The 18,811-nt window shown below is 49.6% G+C and overlaps 1 protein-coding gene across 1 annotated transcript in view; it reads left to right on the top strand.

The window, feature by feature from the left end:
- LOC135529346 (regulator of G-protein signaling 9-like) overlaps nucleotides 1–18,811 on the top strand; it is a 44,698-nt gene that overhangs the window by 14,937 nt on the left and 10,950 nt on the right. The window contains exon 9 of the mRNA XM_064958129.1: nucleotides 11,333–11,395. Coding sequence (XP_064814201.1) covers nucleotides 11,333–11,395 — 63 coding nt within the window. The remainder of the gene's footprint in view (nucleotides 1–11,332; nucleotides 11,396–18,811) is intronic.

Raw genomic sequence — 18,811 nt, forward strand, 5'->3', positions numbered from 1 at the left:
TCCATTCACCGTGACTCTGTTTCATGATGGAATTTACTCGGACCCCTCCGTAAAGTTTGATGTGGTTAGTAAACAGCTCGGAGGCGAGTGTATCCTTTTATGTTATTTACTGTGGAACTCACTTGACTAGGGACTACAATGGGGCGTCCCTGCTAAACGGCCACGTGACTAATGACAAGTTAAGTTCACGGTCATATCCCTACGCAGAATACTCCAGTGATAGTTTTATCACCCACTAGTGTTAATACGCATCACATAGGAACTATATAAGCTCACATCTTCCCTCCTCTTAATCTGTAGACCTCAATGAGACCTGAATGAGACCTGAATGAGACCTGAATGAGACCTGAATGAGACCAAATCAAATCAAATTTATTTATATAGCCCTTCGTACATCAGCTGATATCTCAAAGTGCTGTACAGAAACCCAGCTTAAAACCCCAAGCAGCAAGCAATGCAGGTGTAGAATCACGGTGGCTAGGAAGAACTCCCTAGAAAGGCCAAAACCTAGGAAGAAACCTAGAGAGGAACCAGGCTATGTGGGGTGGCCAGTCCTCTTCTGGCTGTGCCGGGTGGAGATTATAACAGAACATGGCCAAGATGTTCAAATGTTCATAAATGACCAGCATGGTCCAATAATAATAAGGCAGAACAGTTGAAACTGGAGCAGCAGCACGGCCAGGTGGACTGGGGACAGCAAGGAGTCATCATGTCAGGTAGTCCTGAGGCATGGTCCTAGGGCTCAGGTCCTCAGAGAGAGAAAGAAAGAGAGAATCAGAGAGAGCACACTTAAATTCACACAGGACACCGAATAGGACAGGAGAAGTACTCCAGATTTAACAAACTGACCCTAGCCCCCCGACACATAAACCACTGCAGCATAAATACTGGAGGCTGAAACAGGAGACCTCTATGAGACCCTATGAGACCTGAATGAGACCTGAATGAGACCTGAATGAGAGGCCCTATGAGACCTGAATGAGACCCCCTATGCGACCTCCTATGAGACCTGAATGAGACCCCTATGAGACCTGAATGAGACCCCTATGAGACCTGAATGAGACCTGAATGAGACCCCCTATGAGACCTGAATGAGACCCCCTATGAGACCTGAATGAGACCCCTATGAGACCTGAATGAGACCTGAATGAGACCTCTATGAGACCACTATGAGACCTCTATGAGACCTGAATGAGACCTGAATGAGACCTCTATGAGACCTGAATGAGACCTGAATGAGACCTGAATGAGACCTGAATGAGACCTCTATTAGATCTCTATGTCCTGAATGAGACCTCTATGAGACCTGTATGAGACCTCTATGAGACCCCTATGAGACCTCTATGAGACCTCTATGAGACCTGAATGAGACCTCTATTAGATCTCTATGAGTCCTGTATTAGACCTCTATGAGACCCCTATGAGACCTCTATTAGACCTCTATGAGACCTCTATGAGACCTCTATGAGACCTGAATGAGACCTCTATTAGATCTCTATGAGTCCTGTATGAGACCTCTATGAGACCTCTATGAGACCTCTATGAGACCTCTATGAGACCTCTATTAGATCTCTATGAGTCCTGAATGAGACCTCTATGAGACCTAAAAGGGACCTCTGAGTCCTGTATGAGACCTGAATGAGACCCCTATGAGACCTCTATGAGACATGAGACCTCTATGAGACCTCTATGAGACATGAGACCTCTATGAGACCTCTATGAGACCTCTATGAGACCTCTATGAGACCTCTATTATACCTGAATGAGACCTCTATGAGACCTGAATGAGACCTCTATTAGATCTCTATGAGTCCTGTATGAGACCTCTATGAGACCCCTATGAGACCTCTATTAGACCCCTATGAGACCTCTATTAGACCCCTATGAGACCTCTATTAGACCTCTATGATACCTCTCAGGGCAAGGTGTCTGGTAACATGACTGAATACAAACAATGCAGCTATTCACTCCGTAAGGCTATCAAACAAGCTAAGCGTCAGTACAGAGACAAAGTAGAATCCCAATTCAACGGCTCAGACACAAGAGGCATGTGGCAGAGTCTACAGTCAATCACGGACTACAGGAAGAAATCCAGCCCAGTCACGGACCAGGATGTCTTGCTCCCAGGCAGACTAAATAACTTTTTTGCCCGCTTTGAGGACAATACAGTGCCACTGACACTGCCTGCAACGGAAAAATGCGGTCTCTCCTTCACTGCAGCCGAGGTGAGTAAAACATTTAAACGTGTTAACCCTCGCAAGGCTGCAGGCCCAGACGGCATCCCCAGCCGCGCCCTCAGAGCATGCGCAGACCAGCTGGCTGGTGTGTTTACGGACATATTCAATCAATCCCTATACCAGTCTGCTGTTCCCACATGCTTCAAGAGGGCCACCATCATTCCTGTTCCCAAGAAAGCTAAGGTAACTGAGCTAAACGACTACCGCCCCGTAGCACTCACTTCCGTCATCATGAAGTGCTTTGAGAGACTAGTCAAGGACCATATCACCTCCACCCTACCTGACTCCCTAGACCCACTCCAATTTGCTTACCGCTCAAATAGGTCCACAGACGATGCAATCTCAACCACACTGCACACTGCCCTAACCCATCTGGACAAGAGGAATACCTATGTGAGAATGCTGTTCATCGACTACAGCTCGGCATTCAACACCATAGTACCCTCCAAGCTCGTCATCAAGCTCGAGACCCTGGGTCTCGACCACGCCCTGTGCAACTGGGTACTGGACTTCCTGACGGGCCGCCCCCAGGTGGTGAGGGTAGGTAACAACATCTCCTCCCCGCTGATCCTCAACACTGGGGCCCCACAAGGGTGCGTTCTGAGCCCTCTCCTGTACTCCCTGTTCACCCACGACTGCGTGGCCACGCACGCCTCCAACTCAATCATCAAGTTTGCGGACGACACAACAGTGGTAGGCTTGATTACCAACAACGACGAGACGGCCTACAGGGAGGAGGTGAGGGCCCTCGGAGTGTGGTGTCAGGAAAATAACCTCACACTCAACGTCAACAAAACTAAGAGGATGATTGTGGACTTCAGGAAACAGCATCGTGAAGAAGGCGCAGCAGCGCCTCTTCAACCTCAGGAGGCTGAAGAAATTCGGCTTGTCACCAAAAGCACTCACAAACTTCTACAGAGGCACAATCGAGAGCATCCTGGCGGGCTGTATCACCGCCTGGTACGGCAACTGCTCCGCCCTCAACCGTAAGGCTCTCCAGAGGGTAGTGAGGTCTGCACAACGCATCATCGGGGGCAAACTACCTGCCCTCCAGGACACCTACACCACCCGATGTTACAGGAAGGCCATAAAGATCATCAAGGACATCTACCACCCGAGCCACTGCCTGTTCACCCCGCTATCATCCAGAAGGCGAGGTCAGTACAGGTGCATCAAAGCTGGGACCGAGAGACTGAAAAACAGCTTCTATCTCAAGGCCATCAGACTGTTAAACAGCCACCACTAACATTGAGTTGCTGCTGCCTACACACTGACACAACTCCAGCCACTTTAATAATGGGAATTGATGGGAAATGTTGTAAATATATCACTAGCCGCTTTAAACAATGCTACCTTATATAATGTTACTTACCCTACATTATTCATCTCATATGCATACCTATATACTGTACTCTATATCATCGACTGCATCCTTATGTAATACATGTATCACCAGCCACTTTAACTATGCCACTTTGTTTACATACTCATCTCACATGTATATACTGTACTCGATACCATCTACTGTATCTTGCCTATGCTGCTCTGTATCATCACTCATTCATATATCCTTATGTACATATTCTTTATCCCCTTACACTGTGTATAAGACAGTAGATTAGGAATTGTTAGTTAGATTACTTGTTGGTTATTACTGCATTGTCGGAACTAGAAGCACAAGCATTTCGCTACACTCGCATTAACATCTGCTAACCATGTGTATGTGACAAATAAAATTTGATTTGATTTATGAGACCTGAATGAGACCTCTATTAGATCTCTATGAGTCCTGTATGAGACCTCTATGAGACCCCTATTAGACCTCTATGAGACCTCTATGAGACCTGAATGAGACCTCTATTAGATCTCTATGAGTCCTGAATGAGACCTCTATGAGACCTCTATTATACCTGAATGAGACATCTATGAGACCTGAATGAGACCTGAATGGGACCTCTATGAGACCTGAATGAGTCCTGTATGAGACCTGAATGAGACCTCTATGAGACCTCTATGAGACCTCTGAGTCCTGTATGAGACCTGTATGAGACCTGAATGGGACCTCTATGAGTCCTGTATGAGACCTGTATGAGACCTGAATGAGACTTCTATTAGATCTCTATGAGTCCTGTATGAGACCTCTATGAGACCCCTATTAGACCTCTATGAGACCTCTATTATACCTGAATGAGACATCTATGAGACCTGAATGAGACCTGAATTACATTTACATTTAACATTTAAGTCATTTAGCAGACGCTCTTATCCAGAGCGACTTACAAATTGGTAAATTCACCTTCTGACATCCAGTGGAACAGCCACTTTACAATAGTGCATCTAAATCATTAAGGGGGGTGGTGAGAAGGATTACTTATCCTATCCTAGGTATTCCTTGAAGAGGTGGGGTTTCAGGTGTCTCCGGAAGGTGGTGATTGACTCCGCTGTCCTGGCGTCGTGAGGGAGTTTGTTCCACCATTGGGGGGCCAGAGCAGCGAACAGTTTTGACTGGGCTGAGCGGGAACTGTACTTCCTCAATGGTAGGGAGGCGAGCAGGCCAGAGGTGGATGAACGCAGTGCCCTTGCTTGGGTGTAGGGCCTGATCAGAGCCTGGAGGTACTGCGGTGCCGTTCCCCTCACAGCTCCGTAGGCAAGCACCATGGTCTTGTAGCGGATGCGAGCTTCAACTGGAAGCCAGTGGAGAGCGGAGGAGCGGGGTGACGTGAGAGAACTTGGGAAGGTTGAACACCAGACGGGCTGCGGCGTTCTGGATGAGTTGTAGGGGTTTAATGGCACAGGCAGGGAGCCCAGCCAACAGCGAGTTGCAGTAATCCAGACGGGAGATGACAAGTGCCTGGATTAGGACCTGCGCCGCTTCCTGTGTGAGGCAGGGTCGTACTCTGCGGATGTTGTAGAGCATGAACCTACAGGAACGGGCCACCGCCATGATGTTGGTTGAGAACGACAGGGTGTTGTCCAGGATCACGCCAAGGTTCTTAGCGCTCTGGGAGGAGGACACAATGGAGTTGTCAACCGTGATGGCGAGATCATGGAGCGGGCAGTCCTTCCCCGGGAGGAAGAGCAGCTCCGTCTTGCCGAGGTTCAGCTTGAGGTGGTGATCCGTCATCCACACTGATATGTCTGCCAGACATGCAGAGATGCGATTCGCCACCTGGTCATCAGAAGGGGAAAGGAGAAGATTAATTGTGTGTCGTCTGCATAGCAATGATAGGAGAGACCATGTGAGGTTATGACAGAGCCAAGTGACTTGGTGTATAGCGAGAATAGGAGAGGGCCTAGAACAGAGCCCTGGGGGACACCAGTGGTGAGAGCGCGTGGCGAGGAGACAGATTCTCGCCACGCCACCTGGTAGGAGCGACCTGTCAGGTAGGACGCAATCCAAGCGTGGGCCGCGCCGGAGATGCCCAACTCGGAGAGGGTGGAGAGGAGGATCTGATGGTTCACAGTATCGAAGGCAGCCGATAGGTCTAGAAGGATGAGAGCAGAGGGAGAGAGTTAGCTTTAGCAGTGCGGAGCGCCTCCGTGATACAGAGAAGAGCAGTCTCAGTTGAATGACTAGTCTTGAAACCTGACTGATTTGGATCAAGAAGGTCATTCTGAGAGAGATAGCGGGAGAGCTGGCCAAGGACGGCACGTTCAAGAGTTTTGGAGAGAAAAGAAAGAAGGGATACTGGTCTGTAGTTGTTGACATCGGAGGGATCGAGTGTAGGTTTTTTCAGAAGGGGTGCAACTCTCGCTCTCTTGAAGACGGAAGGGACGTAGCCAGCGGTCAGGGATGAGTTGATGAGCGAGGTGAGGTAAGGGAGAAGGTCCCCGGAAATGGTCTGGAGGAGAGAGGAGGGGATAGGGTCGAGCGGGCAGGTTGTTGGGCGGCCGGCCGTCACAAGAAGCGAGATTTCATCTGGAGAGAGAGGGAGAAAGAGGTCAGAGCACAGGGTAGGGCAGTGTGAGCAGAACCAGCGGTGTCGTTTGACTTAGCAAACGAGGATCGGATGTCGTCGACCTTCTTTTCAAAATGGTTGACGAAGTCATCTGCAGAGAGGGAGGAGGGGGGAGGGGGAGGAGGATTCAGGAGGGAGGAGAAGGTGGCAAAGAGCTTCCTAGGGTTAGAGGCAGATGCTTGGAATTTAGAGTGGTAGAAAGTGGCTTTAGCAGCAGAGACAGAGGAGGAAAATGTAGAGAGGAGGGAGTGAAAGGATGCCAGGTCCGCAGGGAGGCGAGTTTTCCTCCATTTCCGCTCGGCTGCCCGGAGCTCTGTTCTGTGAGCTCGCAATGAGTCATCGAGCCACGGAGCGGGAGGGAGGACCGAGCCGGCCTGGAGGATAGGGGACATAGAGAGTCAAAGGATGCAGAAAGGGAAGAGAGGAGGGTTGAGGAGGCAGAGTCAGGAGAAAGGTTGGAGAAGGTATGAGCAGAGGGAAGAGATGATAGGATGGAAGAGGAAAGAGTAGCGGGGAGAGAGAGCGAAGGTTGGGACGGCGCGATACCATCCGAGTAGGGGCAGTGTGGGAAGTGTTGGATGAGAGCGAGAGGGAAAAGGATACAAGGTAGTGGTCGGAGACTTGGAGGGGAGTTGCAGTGAGGTTAGTGGAAGAACAGCATCTAGTAAAGATGAGGTCGGCGTATTGCCTGCCTTGTGAGTAGGGGGAAGGTGAGAGGGTGAGGTCAAAGAGGAGAGGAGTGGAAAGAAGGAGGCAGAGAGGAATGAGTCAAAGGTAGACGTGGGGAGGTTAAAGTCGCCCAGGACTGTGAGAGGTGAGCCGTCCTCAGGAAAGGAGCTTATCAAGGCATCAAGCTCATTGATGAACTCTCCGAGGGAACCTGGAGGGCGATAAATGATAAGAATGTTAAGCTTGAAAGGGCTGGTAACTGTGACAGCATGGAATTCAAAGGAGGCGATAGATAGATGGGTAAGGGGAGAGAGAGAGAATGACCACTTAGGAGAGATGAGGATCCCGGTGCCACCACCCCGCTGACCAGAAGCTCTCGGGGTGTGCGAGAACACGTGGGCGGACGAAGAGAGAGCAGTAGGAGTAGCAGTGTTATCTGTGGTGATCCATGTTTCCGTCAGTGCCAGGAAGTCGAGGGACTGGAGGGAGGCATAGGCTGAGATGAACTCTGCCTTGTTGGCCGCAGATCGGCAGTTCCAGAGGCTACCGGAGACCAGGAACTCCACGTGGGTCGTGCGCGCTGGGACCACCAGATTAGGGTGGCCGCGGCCACGCGGTGTGGAGCGTTTGTATGGTCTGTGCAGAGAGGAGAGAACAGGGATAGATAGACACATAGTTAACAGGGTACAGAAGAGGCTACGCTAATGCAAAGGAGATTGGAATGACAAGTGGACTACACGTCTCGAATGTTCAGAAAGTTAAGCTTACGTAGCAAGAATCTTATTGACTAAAATGATTGAAATGATACAGTACTGCTGGAGTAGGCTAGCTGGTAGTGGCTGCGATGTTGACACTACACTAATCAAGTCGTTCCGTCGAGTGTAATAGTTTCTAGAGTGCTGCTATTCGGGGGCTAGCTGGCTAGCTAGCAAGGTTGATTGCGTTCCGTTACTTTAAAAGAACTACAATAGCTGGCTGGCTAACCTAGAAAATCGCTCTAGGCTACACAATTGTCTTAGATACAAAGACGGCTATGTAGCTAGCTAGCTACGATCAAACAAAACAAACCGTTGTACTGTAATAGTTACTACAGTGCTGCTATTCGGGGGGCTAGCTGGCTAGCTACGTTAGAAGAACGACAATAGCTGGCCAGCTAACCTAGAAAATCGCTCTAGGCTACACAATTGTCTTAGATACAAAGACGGCTATGTAGCTAGCTAGCTACGATCAAACAAAACAAACCGTTGTACTGTAATAGTTACTACAGTGCTGCTATTAGGGGCTAGCTGGCTAGCTACGTTAGAAGAACGACAATAGCTGGCCAGCTAACCTAGAAAATCGCTCTAGACTACACAATTGTCTTAGATACAAAGACGGCTATGTAGCTGGCTAGCTACGATCAAACAAATCAAACCGTTGTACTGTAATGAAGTGAAATGAAAATGTGATACTACCTGTGGAGCGACGCGGAATGTTGACCGGGTAGTTAGAGTTCAATTCGGTAGAGGTTGGCTAGCTGTTGGCTAGCTAGCTAGCAGCATTTCCTACGTTAAGGACGACAAATAACTGGCTAGCTAACCTCGGTAAATTAAGATAATCACTCTAAGTCTACACACTCTAAACTGCACAATTATCTTGGATACGAAGACAACTATGTAGCTAGCTGACACTACGCTAATCGAGTCGTTCAGTTGAGTGTAATAGTTTCTACAGTGCTAGTGGACAGTGGATGTTAGCTAGCTGCTTAGCTAGCTGCTGGGCAGATACGTTAGGACGACGAAATACGATAATTATGCAATTGTCGTTGATACAAAGACGGCTATGTAGCTGGCTAAGAAGAAATTGCTAAGATTAGACAAATCAAACCGTTGTACTATAACGAAATGTAATGAAAAGTTATACTACCTGCGGACCGAAGTGTAGATGCGAGAGACCTCTATTAGATCTCTATGAGTCCTGTATGAGACCTCTATGAGACCTGAATGGGACCTCTATGAGACCTCTATGAGACCTCTATGAGACCTGAATGAGACCTGAATGAGACCTCTATTAGATCTCTATGAGACCTGAATGAGACCCCTATGAGTCCTCTATTAGACCTCTATGGGACCTGAATGAGACCTGAATGAGACCTGTATGAAACCTGAATGAGACCTCTATGAGACCTCTATGAGACCTGAATGAGACCTCTATGAGACCTCTATGAGACATCTATGAGACCTCTATGAGACCTCTATGAGACCTGAATGAGACCCCTGTGAGTCCTCTATTAGACCTCTATGAGACCTGTAATGTTATTACATGACCAATAATAACAAGTTTCTCTAGTCTGTCAATGACACAATACTACGCCCCGTTTCAATAACAGTCATTTTTCCCCCATCAACGGTTCCTGTTCTTTTTTTTCTCAACAAAACTTTTCTTTCAACATAACAGTCTCATTCTTTTCAGTCTTTCAACTTGAACTAAAGGCTGCTGGGTGGACCACCAGTTTCCTGCATAGAGATGTTGAGTGTTATTGTGTCTCTGTCTCCACGAGGCCGTGGTCCAGACAGACAGAACAGCAGCAGAGCTACAGCCTCATCCAGAACTAGAGGTCTACTGGGATCGATCCAGTCTGTATTACACACGGCTGTCAGTCAACCACTACATGAGAACTAACAGGGGTCGGGGGGGGGGGGGGGACATCGCCGAGGACTATGTGTGATGTAATAGAACATGGAAAAAGATATGAGGTGTTTTTAGGACATGGGGGGAAAAAATCAAACCTGTTACTCAGTTCAGGTAGGGCTCCACGCTGCAGCAGGAAACTAGGAGGGCTGCTTGACAACACTGAGGAAAATCAAACCTGTTACTTAGTTCAGGTAGGCCTCCACGCTGCAGCAGGAAACTAGGAGGGCTGCTTGACAACACTGAGGAAAATCAAACCTGTTACTCAGTTCAGGTAGGCCTCCACGCTGCAGCAGGAAACTAGGAGGGCTGCTTGACAACACTGAGGAAAATCAAACCTGTTACTCAGTTCAGGTAGGCCTCCACGCTGCAGCAGGAAACTAGGAGGGCTGCTTGACAACACTGAGGAAAATCAAACCTGTTACTCAGTTCAGGTAGGCCTCCACGCTGCAGCGGGAAACTAGGAGGGCTGCTTGACAACACTGAGGAAAATCAAACCTGTTACTCAGTTCAGGTAGGCCTCCACGCTGCAGCAGGAAACTAGGAGGGCTGCTTGACAACACTGAGGAAAATCAAACCTGTTACTCAGTTCAGGTAGGCCTCCACGCTGCAGCAGGAAACTAGGAGGGCTGCTTGACAACACTGAGGAAAATCAAACCTGTTACTCAGTTCAGGTAGGCCTCCACGCTGCAGCTGGAAACTAGGAGGGCTGCTTGACAACACTGAGGAAAATCAAACCTGTTACTCAGTTCAGGTAGGCCTCCCACGCTGCAGCAGGAAACTAGGAGGGCTGCTTGACAACACTGAGGAAAATCAAACCTGTTACTCAGTTCAGGTAGGCCTCCACGCTGCAGCGGGAAACTAGGAGGGCTGCTTGACAACACTGAGGAAAATCAAACCTGTTACTCAGTTCAGGTAGGCCTCCACGCTGCAGCGGGAAACTAGGAGGGCTGCTTGACAACACTGAGGAAAATCCAACAAAAAAGGTTTTCTAGGAAAAACTTCCAAAAGGACTAATTAGAGGCAGAAAGGAGTTGGAGCATGGTCAAGTAGCTTCCTATTGGTTCATTCATCCCCCCTCCTCTCCCCTGTAACTATTCCCCAGGACGTTGCTGTAAATGACAGTGTGTTCTCAGTCAACTTAATAAGGGTTAAATAAAAAACTATTAAATACTAGTAATATAATGTTCTCATTTAAAATGGGTCTGTGCTCCAGTTCCTTACCCAGGGGTCTGTGCTCCAGTTCCTTACCCATGGGTCTGTGCTCCAGTTCCTTACCCAGGGGTCTGTGCTCCAGTTCCTAACCCAGGGGTCTGTGCTCCAGTTCCTTACCCAGGGGTCTGTGCTCCAGTTCCTTACCCAGGGGTCTGTGCTCCAGTTCCTTACCCAGGGGTCTGTGCTCCAGTTCCTTACCCAGGGGTCTGTGCTCCAGTTCCTTACCCAGGGGTCTTTGCCTCAGTTCCTTACCCAGGGGTCTGTCCTCCAGTTCCTTACCCAGGGGTCTGTCCTCCAGTTCCTTACCCAGGGGTCTGTCCTCCAGTTCCTTACCCAGGGGTCTGTGCTCCAGTTCCTTACCCAGGGGTCTGTGCTCCAGTTCCTTACCCAGGGGTCTGTGCTCCAGTTCCTTACCCAGGGGTCTGTGCCTCAGTTCCTTACCCAGGGGTCTGTGCTCCAGTTCCTTACCCAGGGGTCTGTGCTCCAGTTCCTTACCCAGGGGTCTGTGCTCCAGACTCTGGAGATAATATGTTGAGTTACAGCACATCAGACTGACTAAACAGGTGCTTGTTGTGTCCACAGCGTCGGACACACAGTGCCATGGACTACGGTCTGGACCGTCTCATTGACCCCAATGCAGAGGAGGTAACAGGTGAGTACTGTGCTCTCTGAGACATTTCCCTTGGAAAACAGAGTGGCTCCCAAATGCACCCTGTACATTATACACTGAGTGTACGAAACATAGAGGACACCTTCCTGATATTGAGTTGCCCCCCTTCCTTTGCTCTCAGAACAGCTTCAATTCGTCAGGGCATGGACTCTACAAGGTGTTGAAAGTGTTCCACAGGGATGCTGGCCCATGTTGACTCTACAAGGTGTTGAAAGCGTTCCACAGGGATGCTGGCCCATGTTGACTCTACAAGGTGTTGAAAGGGTTCCACAGGGATGCTGGTCCATGTTGACTCTACAAGGTGTGGAAAGCATTCCACAGGGATGCTGGCCCATGTTGACTCTACAAGGTGTTGAAAGTGTTCCACAGGGATGCTGGCCCATGTTGACTCTACAAGGTGTTGAAAGTGTTCCACAGGGATGCTGGCCCATGTTTACTCTACAAGGTGTTGAAAGCGTTCCACAGGGATGCTGGCCCATGTTGACTCTACAAGGTGTGGAAAGCATTCCACAGGGATGCTGGCCCATGTTGACTCTACAAGGTGTTGAAAGCGTTCCACAGGGATGCTGGCCCATGTTGACTCTACAAGGTGTTGAAAGCGTTCCACAGGGATGCTGGCCCATGTTGACTCTACAAGGTGTTGAAAGCGTTCCACAGGGATGCTGGCCCATGTTGACTCTACAAGGTGTTGAAAGCGTTCCACAAGGATGCTGGCCCATGTTGACTCCAATGTCTCCCACAGTTGGGTCCAGTTGGCTGGATGTCCTTTGGGTGGAGGACAATTCTTGATACACACAGGAACTGTTAAGTGTGAAAAACCCAGCAGCTTTTCAGTTCTTGACACAAACCGGTGCTCCTGGCACCTACTACCACACCCCGTTCAAAGTCACTTAAATATTTTGTCTTGCCCATTCACCCTCTGAATGGCAACACATACACAATCCGTGTCTCAGTTGTCTCAAGGCTTAAACATCCTCCTTTAACCAGGTCTCCTCCCCTTCATCTACACTGATTGAAGTGGATTTAACAAGTGACATCAATAAGGGATCATATCTTTCACCTGGATTCACCTGGTCAGTCTATGTCCTGGACAGAGCAGGTGTTCTTAAATGATTTGCATACTCAGTGCTTTCTCTATCATTATCTATGGTCAGGTGGAGAAAAAAAAGCTTTGTCTTGATTTGCTCGTGGACAGACAGGTGTTTCTAATGTTTCTCCACTCAGTGTACAATGTGTTGTCGTTTGGGAAGCATCCTTTTATTCTGGACTTCCTGGTTTGAGGTTGAAATAAAAGAGTTTGACGTTCTAAAGGGGGTGGAGCTACGTGGAGAGGTGGTCGGAGGTGTCATCATGTAGATCTCCAATAGGCAGATCCTGCCAGGACTGACTAGGATACGTGATAACGAGCCATATTCATTCAGTTGTCTGGGTTTGTCACTGGTTATTTGGATGTATCAGGATTGGGTGAAAGCACTGCTTCATTTGCTTCGCCTCGAGACCTTCGAACATGTGCCCATGCAGATCGGGGGGTGTGTGTGCCCATGCAGATCGGGGGGGGGGGGGGAGGTGTGCCCATGCAGATCGGGGGGGGGGGGTGCGTGCCCATGCAGATCGGGGGTGTTGTGCCCATGCAGATCGGGGGGGGGGTGTTGTGCCCATGCAGATCGGGGGGAGGTGTGCCCATGCAGATCGGGGGGTGTTGTGCCCATGCAGATCGGGGGGGGGGTGTTGTGCCCATGCAGATCGGGGGGTGTGTGCCCATGCAGATCGGGGGAGGGTGTGCCCATGCAGATCGGGGGTGCGTGCCCATGCAGATCGAGGGGGGTTGTGCCCATGCGGATCGAGGGGGGTGTGCCCATGCAGATCGGGGGGTTTGTGCCCATGCAGATCGAGGGGGGTTGTGCCCATGCAGATGGGGGGGTGTGCCCATGCAGATCGGGGGTGTGCCCATGCAGATCGGGGGGTTTGTGCCCATGCAGATCGAGGGGGGTTGTGCCCATGCAGATCGGGGGTGGGGGGGTTGCGGATACATCAGTTTCTAATACTATGATCACAGACGTTCACACTGCTGACCAAATTACACAAGATTCTACTTCTGTGTTACAGAGGTTAGATGTAATGTGCTGAAATTCTTTCCCTTGTCATTTTTCAATTTGACATTTTTGTAATTTACCAGATGCTCTTATCCAGAGAGACTTACAGGCGCGATTAGGGTTAAGTGCCTTGCTCAAGGGCAGATTTTTCACCTAGTTGACTCGGGATTTGAACCAGCAACCTTTCTGTTACTGGCCCCAACACTCTTAACCCCACCAGTCTGAGATGAAGAGATGTGGGAGAGTGAATAGAGAGAGAGAGAGAGAGAGAGAGAGAGAGAGAGAGAGAGAGAGAGAGAGAGAGAGAGAGAGAGTGAAGGGAAAGTTGAGAGAGAGGAGAAAGGAGAGAGAGAGAGAGAGAGAGAGAGTGAAGGGAAAGTTGAGAGAGAGAGGAAACAGAGAGAGAGAGTGAAGGGAAAGTTGAGAGAGAGAGAGAGAGAGAGTGAAGGGAAAGTTGAGAGAGAGGAGACAGAGAGAGAGAGAGAGAGTGAAGGGAAAGTTGAGAGAGAGGAGACAGAGAGAGAGAGAGTGAAGGGAAAGTTGAGAGAGGAGACAGAGAGAGAGAGAGAGAGAGTGAAGGGAAAGTTGAGAGAGGAGAGAGAGAGGAAACAGAGAGAGGGAGTGAAGGGAAAGTTGAGAGAGGAGAAAGAGAGAGAAAACCACCTGCTTCTCAGAGCTCTAAGAACATTACAGAAGATTAGCAGGGAGGCTCCTTGAGTACAACTCTCTCTCTCTCTACTTCTCTTTTCTACCTCTCTCTCAATTCAATTACAGGGCTTTATTGGCATGGGAAACGTGTGTTAACATTGCCAAAGAAAGTGAAGTAGATGATAAACAAAAGTGAATTAAACAATAAAAATGAACAGTAAACATTACACTCACAAAAGTTCCAAAAGAATAAAGACATTACAAATGTCATATTATGTGCAAATTGTTAAAGTACAAAAGGGAAAATAAATAAGCATAAATATGGGTTGTATTTACAATGGTGTTTGTTCTTCACTGGTTGCCCTTTTCTCGTGGCAACAGGTCACAAATCTTGCTGCTCCGATGGCACACTGTGGTATTTCACCCAGTAGATATGGGAGTTTATCAACATTGGATTTGTTTTCGAATTCTTTGTGGATCTGTGTAATCTGAGGGAAATATGTCTCTCTAATATGGTCATACATTGGGCAGGAGGTTAGGAAGTGCAGCTCAGTTTCCACCTCATTTTGTGGGCAGTGAGCACATAGCCTGTCTTCTCTTGAGAGCCATGTCTGCCTACGGCGGCCTTTCTCAATAGCAAGGCTATGCTCACTGAGTCTGTACATAGTCAAAGATTTCAACACCACAGGCCTTTTTGGGTTGGAGGGGTTTGTATTTTCTCTCTCTTTCTCTGCTCTTCATTTGACAGTTTGTTTTGTCGTCTCTTCCTTCAGATTCTATTCCATCACATCCTTCACCTGTTGTCGAGAGGATTGTTTACACACACACACACACACACACACACACACACACACACACACACACACACACACTTTCTGCCTAAATATGTCTGTTACCATGCAGATTTATCTTCTTGTGCTGTAGCCTGTGACTGTGTTGTAGCCTGTGACTGTGTTGTAGCCTGTGCTGTAGCCTGTGCTGTAGCCTGTGACTGTGCTGTAGCCTGTGACTGCTGTAGCCTGTGACTGTGTTGTAGCCTGTGACTGTGTTGTAGCCTGTGACTGTGCTGTAGCCTGTGACTGCTGTAGCCTGTGACTGCTGTAGCCTGTGACTGTGCTGTAGCCTGTGCTGTAGCCTGTGACTGCTGTAGCCTGTGACTGCTGTAGCCTGTGACTGTGCTGTAGCCTGTGACTGTGTTGTAGTCTGTGACTGTGCTGTAGCCTGTGACTGTGCTGTAGCCTGTGACTGGTGTAGCCTGTGACTGTGCTGTAGCCTGTGACTGTGCTGTAGCCTGTGACTGCAGTAGTCTGTGACTGTGCTGTAGCCTGTGACTGTGTTGTAGTCTGTGACTGTGCTGTAGCCTGTGACTGCTGTAGCCTGTGACTGTGCTGTAGCCTGTGACTGCTGTAGCCTGTGACTGGTGTAGCCTGTGACTGTGCTGTAGCCTGTGACTGTGCTGTAGCCTGTGACTGTGTTGTAGCCTGTGACTGTGCTGTAGCCTGTGACTGCTGTAGCCTGTGACTGTGCTGTAGTCTGTGACTGTGCTGTAGCCTGTGACTGTGCTGTAGCCTGTGACTGGTGTAGCCTGTGACTGTGCTGTAGCCTGTGACTGTGCTGTAGCCTGTGACTGTGTTGTAGCCTGTGACTGTGCTGTAGCCTGTGACTGCTGTAGCCTGTGACTGTGCTGTAGTCTGTGACTGTGTTGTAGCCTGTGACTGTGCTGTAGTCTGTGACTGTGCTGTAGCCTGTGACTGTGCTGTAGCCTGTGACTGGTGTAGCCTGTGACTGTGCTGTAGCCTGTGACTGTGCTGTAGTCTGTGACTGTGCTGTAGCCTGTGACTGTGTTGTAGCCTGTGACTGTGCTGTAGCCTGTGACTGCTGTAGCCTGTGACTGTGCTGTAGTCTGTGACTGTGCTGTAGTCTGTGACTGTGCTGTAGCCTGTGACTGTGCTGTAGCCTGTGACTGTGCTGTAGCCTGTGACTGTGCTGTAGCCTGTGACTGTTGTAGCCTGTGACTGTGTTGTAGCCTGTGACTGTGCTGTAGCCTGTGCTGTAGTCTGTGACTGTGTTGTAGTCTGTGACTGTGCTGTAGTCTGTGACTGTGTTGTAGTCTGTGACTGTGCTGTAGCCTGTGACTGTGCTGTAGCCTGTGACTGTGCTGTAGCCTGTGACTGTGCTGTAGCCTGTGACTGTGCTGTAGTCTGTGTCTGTGCTGTAGTCTGTGACTGTGCTGTAGCCTGTGACTGTGCTGTAGCCTGTGACTGTGCTGTAGCCTGTGACTGTGCTGTAGCCTGGGTTGTAGTCTGTGACTGTGCTGTAGTCTGTGACTGCTGTAGTCTGTGACTGTGCTGTAGTCTGTGACTGTGTTGTAGTCTGTGACTGTGTTGTAGTCTGTGACTGTGCTGTAGCCTGTGACTGTGCTGTAGTCTGTGCTGTAGCCTGTGACTGTGTTGTAGTCTGTGCTGTAGTCTGTGACTGTTGTAGCCTGTGACTGTGTTGTAGCCTGTGACTGTGCTGTAGCCTGTGACTGTGCTGTAGCCTGTGACTGTGTTGTAGCCTGTGACTGTGTTGTAGCCTGTGACTGTGCTGTAGCCTGTGACTGTGCTGTAGCCTGTGACTGTGTTGTAGCCTGTGACTGTGTTGTAGCCTGTGACTGTGCTGTAGTCTGTGACTGTGTTGTAGCCTGTGACTGTGCTGTAGTCTGTGCTGTAGTCTGTGACTGTGCTGTAGTCTGTGCTGTAGTCTGTGACTGTGCTGTAGCCTGTGACTGCTGTAGCCTGTGACTGTGCTGTAGTCTGTGACTGTGCTGTAGTCTGTGACTGTGCTGTAGCCTGTGACTGTGCTGTAGTCTGTGACTGTGTTATAGTCTGTGACTGTGTTGTAGCCTGTGACTGTGTTATAGTCTGTGACTGTGTTGTAGCCTGTGACTGTGCTGTAGTCTGTGACTGTGCTGTAGTCTGTGACTGTGCTGTAGTCTGTGACTGTGCTGTAGTCTGTGACTGTGTTGTAGCCTGTGACTGTGCTGTAGTCTGTGACTGTGCTGTAGTCTGTGACTGTGCTGTAGTCTGTGACTGTGCTGTAGCCTGTGACTGTGTTATAGTCTGTGACTGTGTTGTAGTCTGTGACTGTGCTGTAGTCTGTGACTGTGCTGTAGTCTGTGACTGTGTTGTAGCCTGTGACTGTGCTGTAGTCTGTGCTGTAGCCTGTGACTGTGCTGTAGCCTGTGACTGTGTTGTAGCCTGTGACTGTGCTGTAGTCTGTGACTGCTGTAGTCTGTGACGGTGCTGTAGTCTGTGACTGTGTTGTAGCCTGTGACTGTGCTGTAGTCTGTGACTGTGTTGTAGCCTGTGACTGTGCTGTAGCCTGTGACTGCTGTAGTCTGTGACTGTGTTGTAGCCTGTGACTGTGTTGTAGCCTGTGACTGTGTTGTAGCCTGTGACTGTGCTGTAGTCTGTGACTGCTGTAGTCTGTGACTGTGCTGTAGCCTGTGACTGTGCTGTAGTCTGTGACTGTGCTGTAGCCTGTGACTGTGTTGTAGCCTGTGACTGTGCTGTAGCCTGTGACTGTGCTGTAGCCTGTGACTGTGCTGTAGCCTGTGACTGTGCTGTAGCCTGTGACTGTGCTGTAGCCTGTGACTGTGCTGTAGTCTGTGACTGTGTTGTAGCCTGTGACTGTGCTGTAGCCTGTGACTGTGCTGTAGTCTGTGCTGTAGCCTGTGACTGTGCTGTAGCCTGTGACTGTGCTGTAGCCTGTGACTGTGTTGTAGCCTGTGACTGTGCTGTAGTCTGTGACTGCTGTAGTCTGTGACGGTGCTGTAGTCTGTGACTGTGTTGTAGCCTGTGACTGTGCTGTAGCCTGTGACTGTGCTGTAGCCTGTGACTGTGCTGTAGCCTGTGACTGTGCTGTAGTCTGTGCTGTAGCCTGTGACTGTGCTGTAGCCTGTGACTGTGCTGTAGCCTGTGACTGCTGTAGTCTGTGACTGCTGTAGCCTGTGACTGTGCTGTAGCCTGTGACTGCTGTAGCCTGTGACTGCTGTAGCCTGTGACTGCTGTAGCCTGTGACTGCTGTAGTCTGTGACTGTGGTGTAGCCTGTGACTGTGCTGTAGCCTGTGACTGTGTTGTAGCCTGTGACTGTGCTGTAGCCTGTGACTGCTGTAGTCTGTGACTGCTGTAGCCTGTGACTGTGCTGTAGCCTGTGACTGCTGTAGTCTGTGACTGCTGTAGCCTGTGACTGTGCTGTAGCCTGTGACTGTGCTGTAGCCTGTGACTGTGCTGTAGCCTGTGACTGCTGTAGCCTGTGACTGCTGTAGCCTGTGACTGTGCTGTAGCCTGTGACTGCTGTAGCCTGTGACTGCTGTAGTCTGTGACTGTGGTGTAGCCTGTGACTGTGCTGTAGCCTGTGACTGTGTTGTAGCCTGTGACTGTGCTGTAGCCTGTGACTGCTGTAGTCTGTGACTGCTGTAGCCTGTGACTGTGCTGTAGCCTGTGACTGCTGTAGTCTGTGACTGCTGTAGCCTGTGACTGTGCTGTAGTCTGTGACTGCTGTAGCCTGTGACTGCTGTAGCCTGTGACTGCTGTAGCATGCTTTCGAGAGGGATTGTGTGTGTGAGAGCGCGTTAGTTGTGACTGTGATAACAAGCTGTTCTTCTC

Source organism: Oncorhynchus masou, unplaced genomic scaffold (genome assembly GCF_036934945.1).
Source record: "Oncorhynchus masou masou isolate Uvic2021 unplaced genomic scaffold, UVic_Omas_1.1 unplaced_scaffold_1140, whole genome shotgun sequence".
Classification (NCBI taxonomy): Eukaryota; Metazoa; Chordata; class Actinopteri; order Salmoniformes; family Salmonidae; genus Oncorhynchus; species Oncorhynchus masou.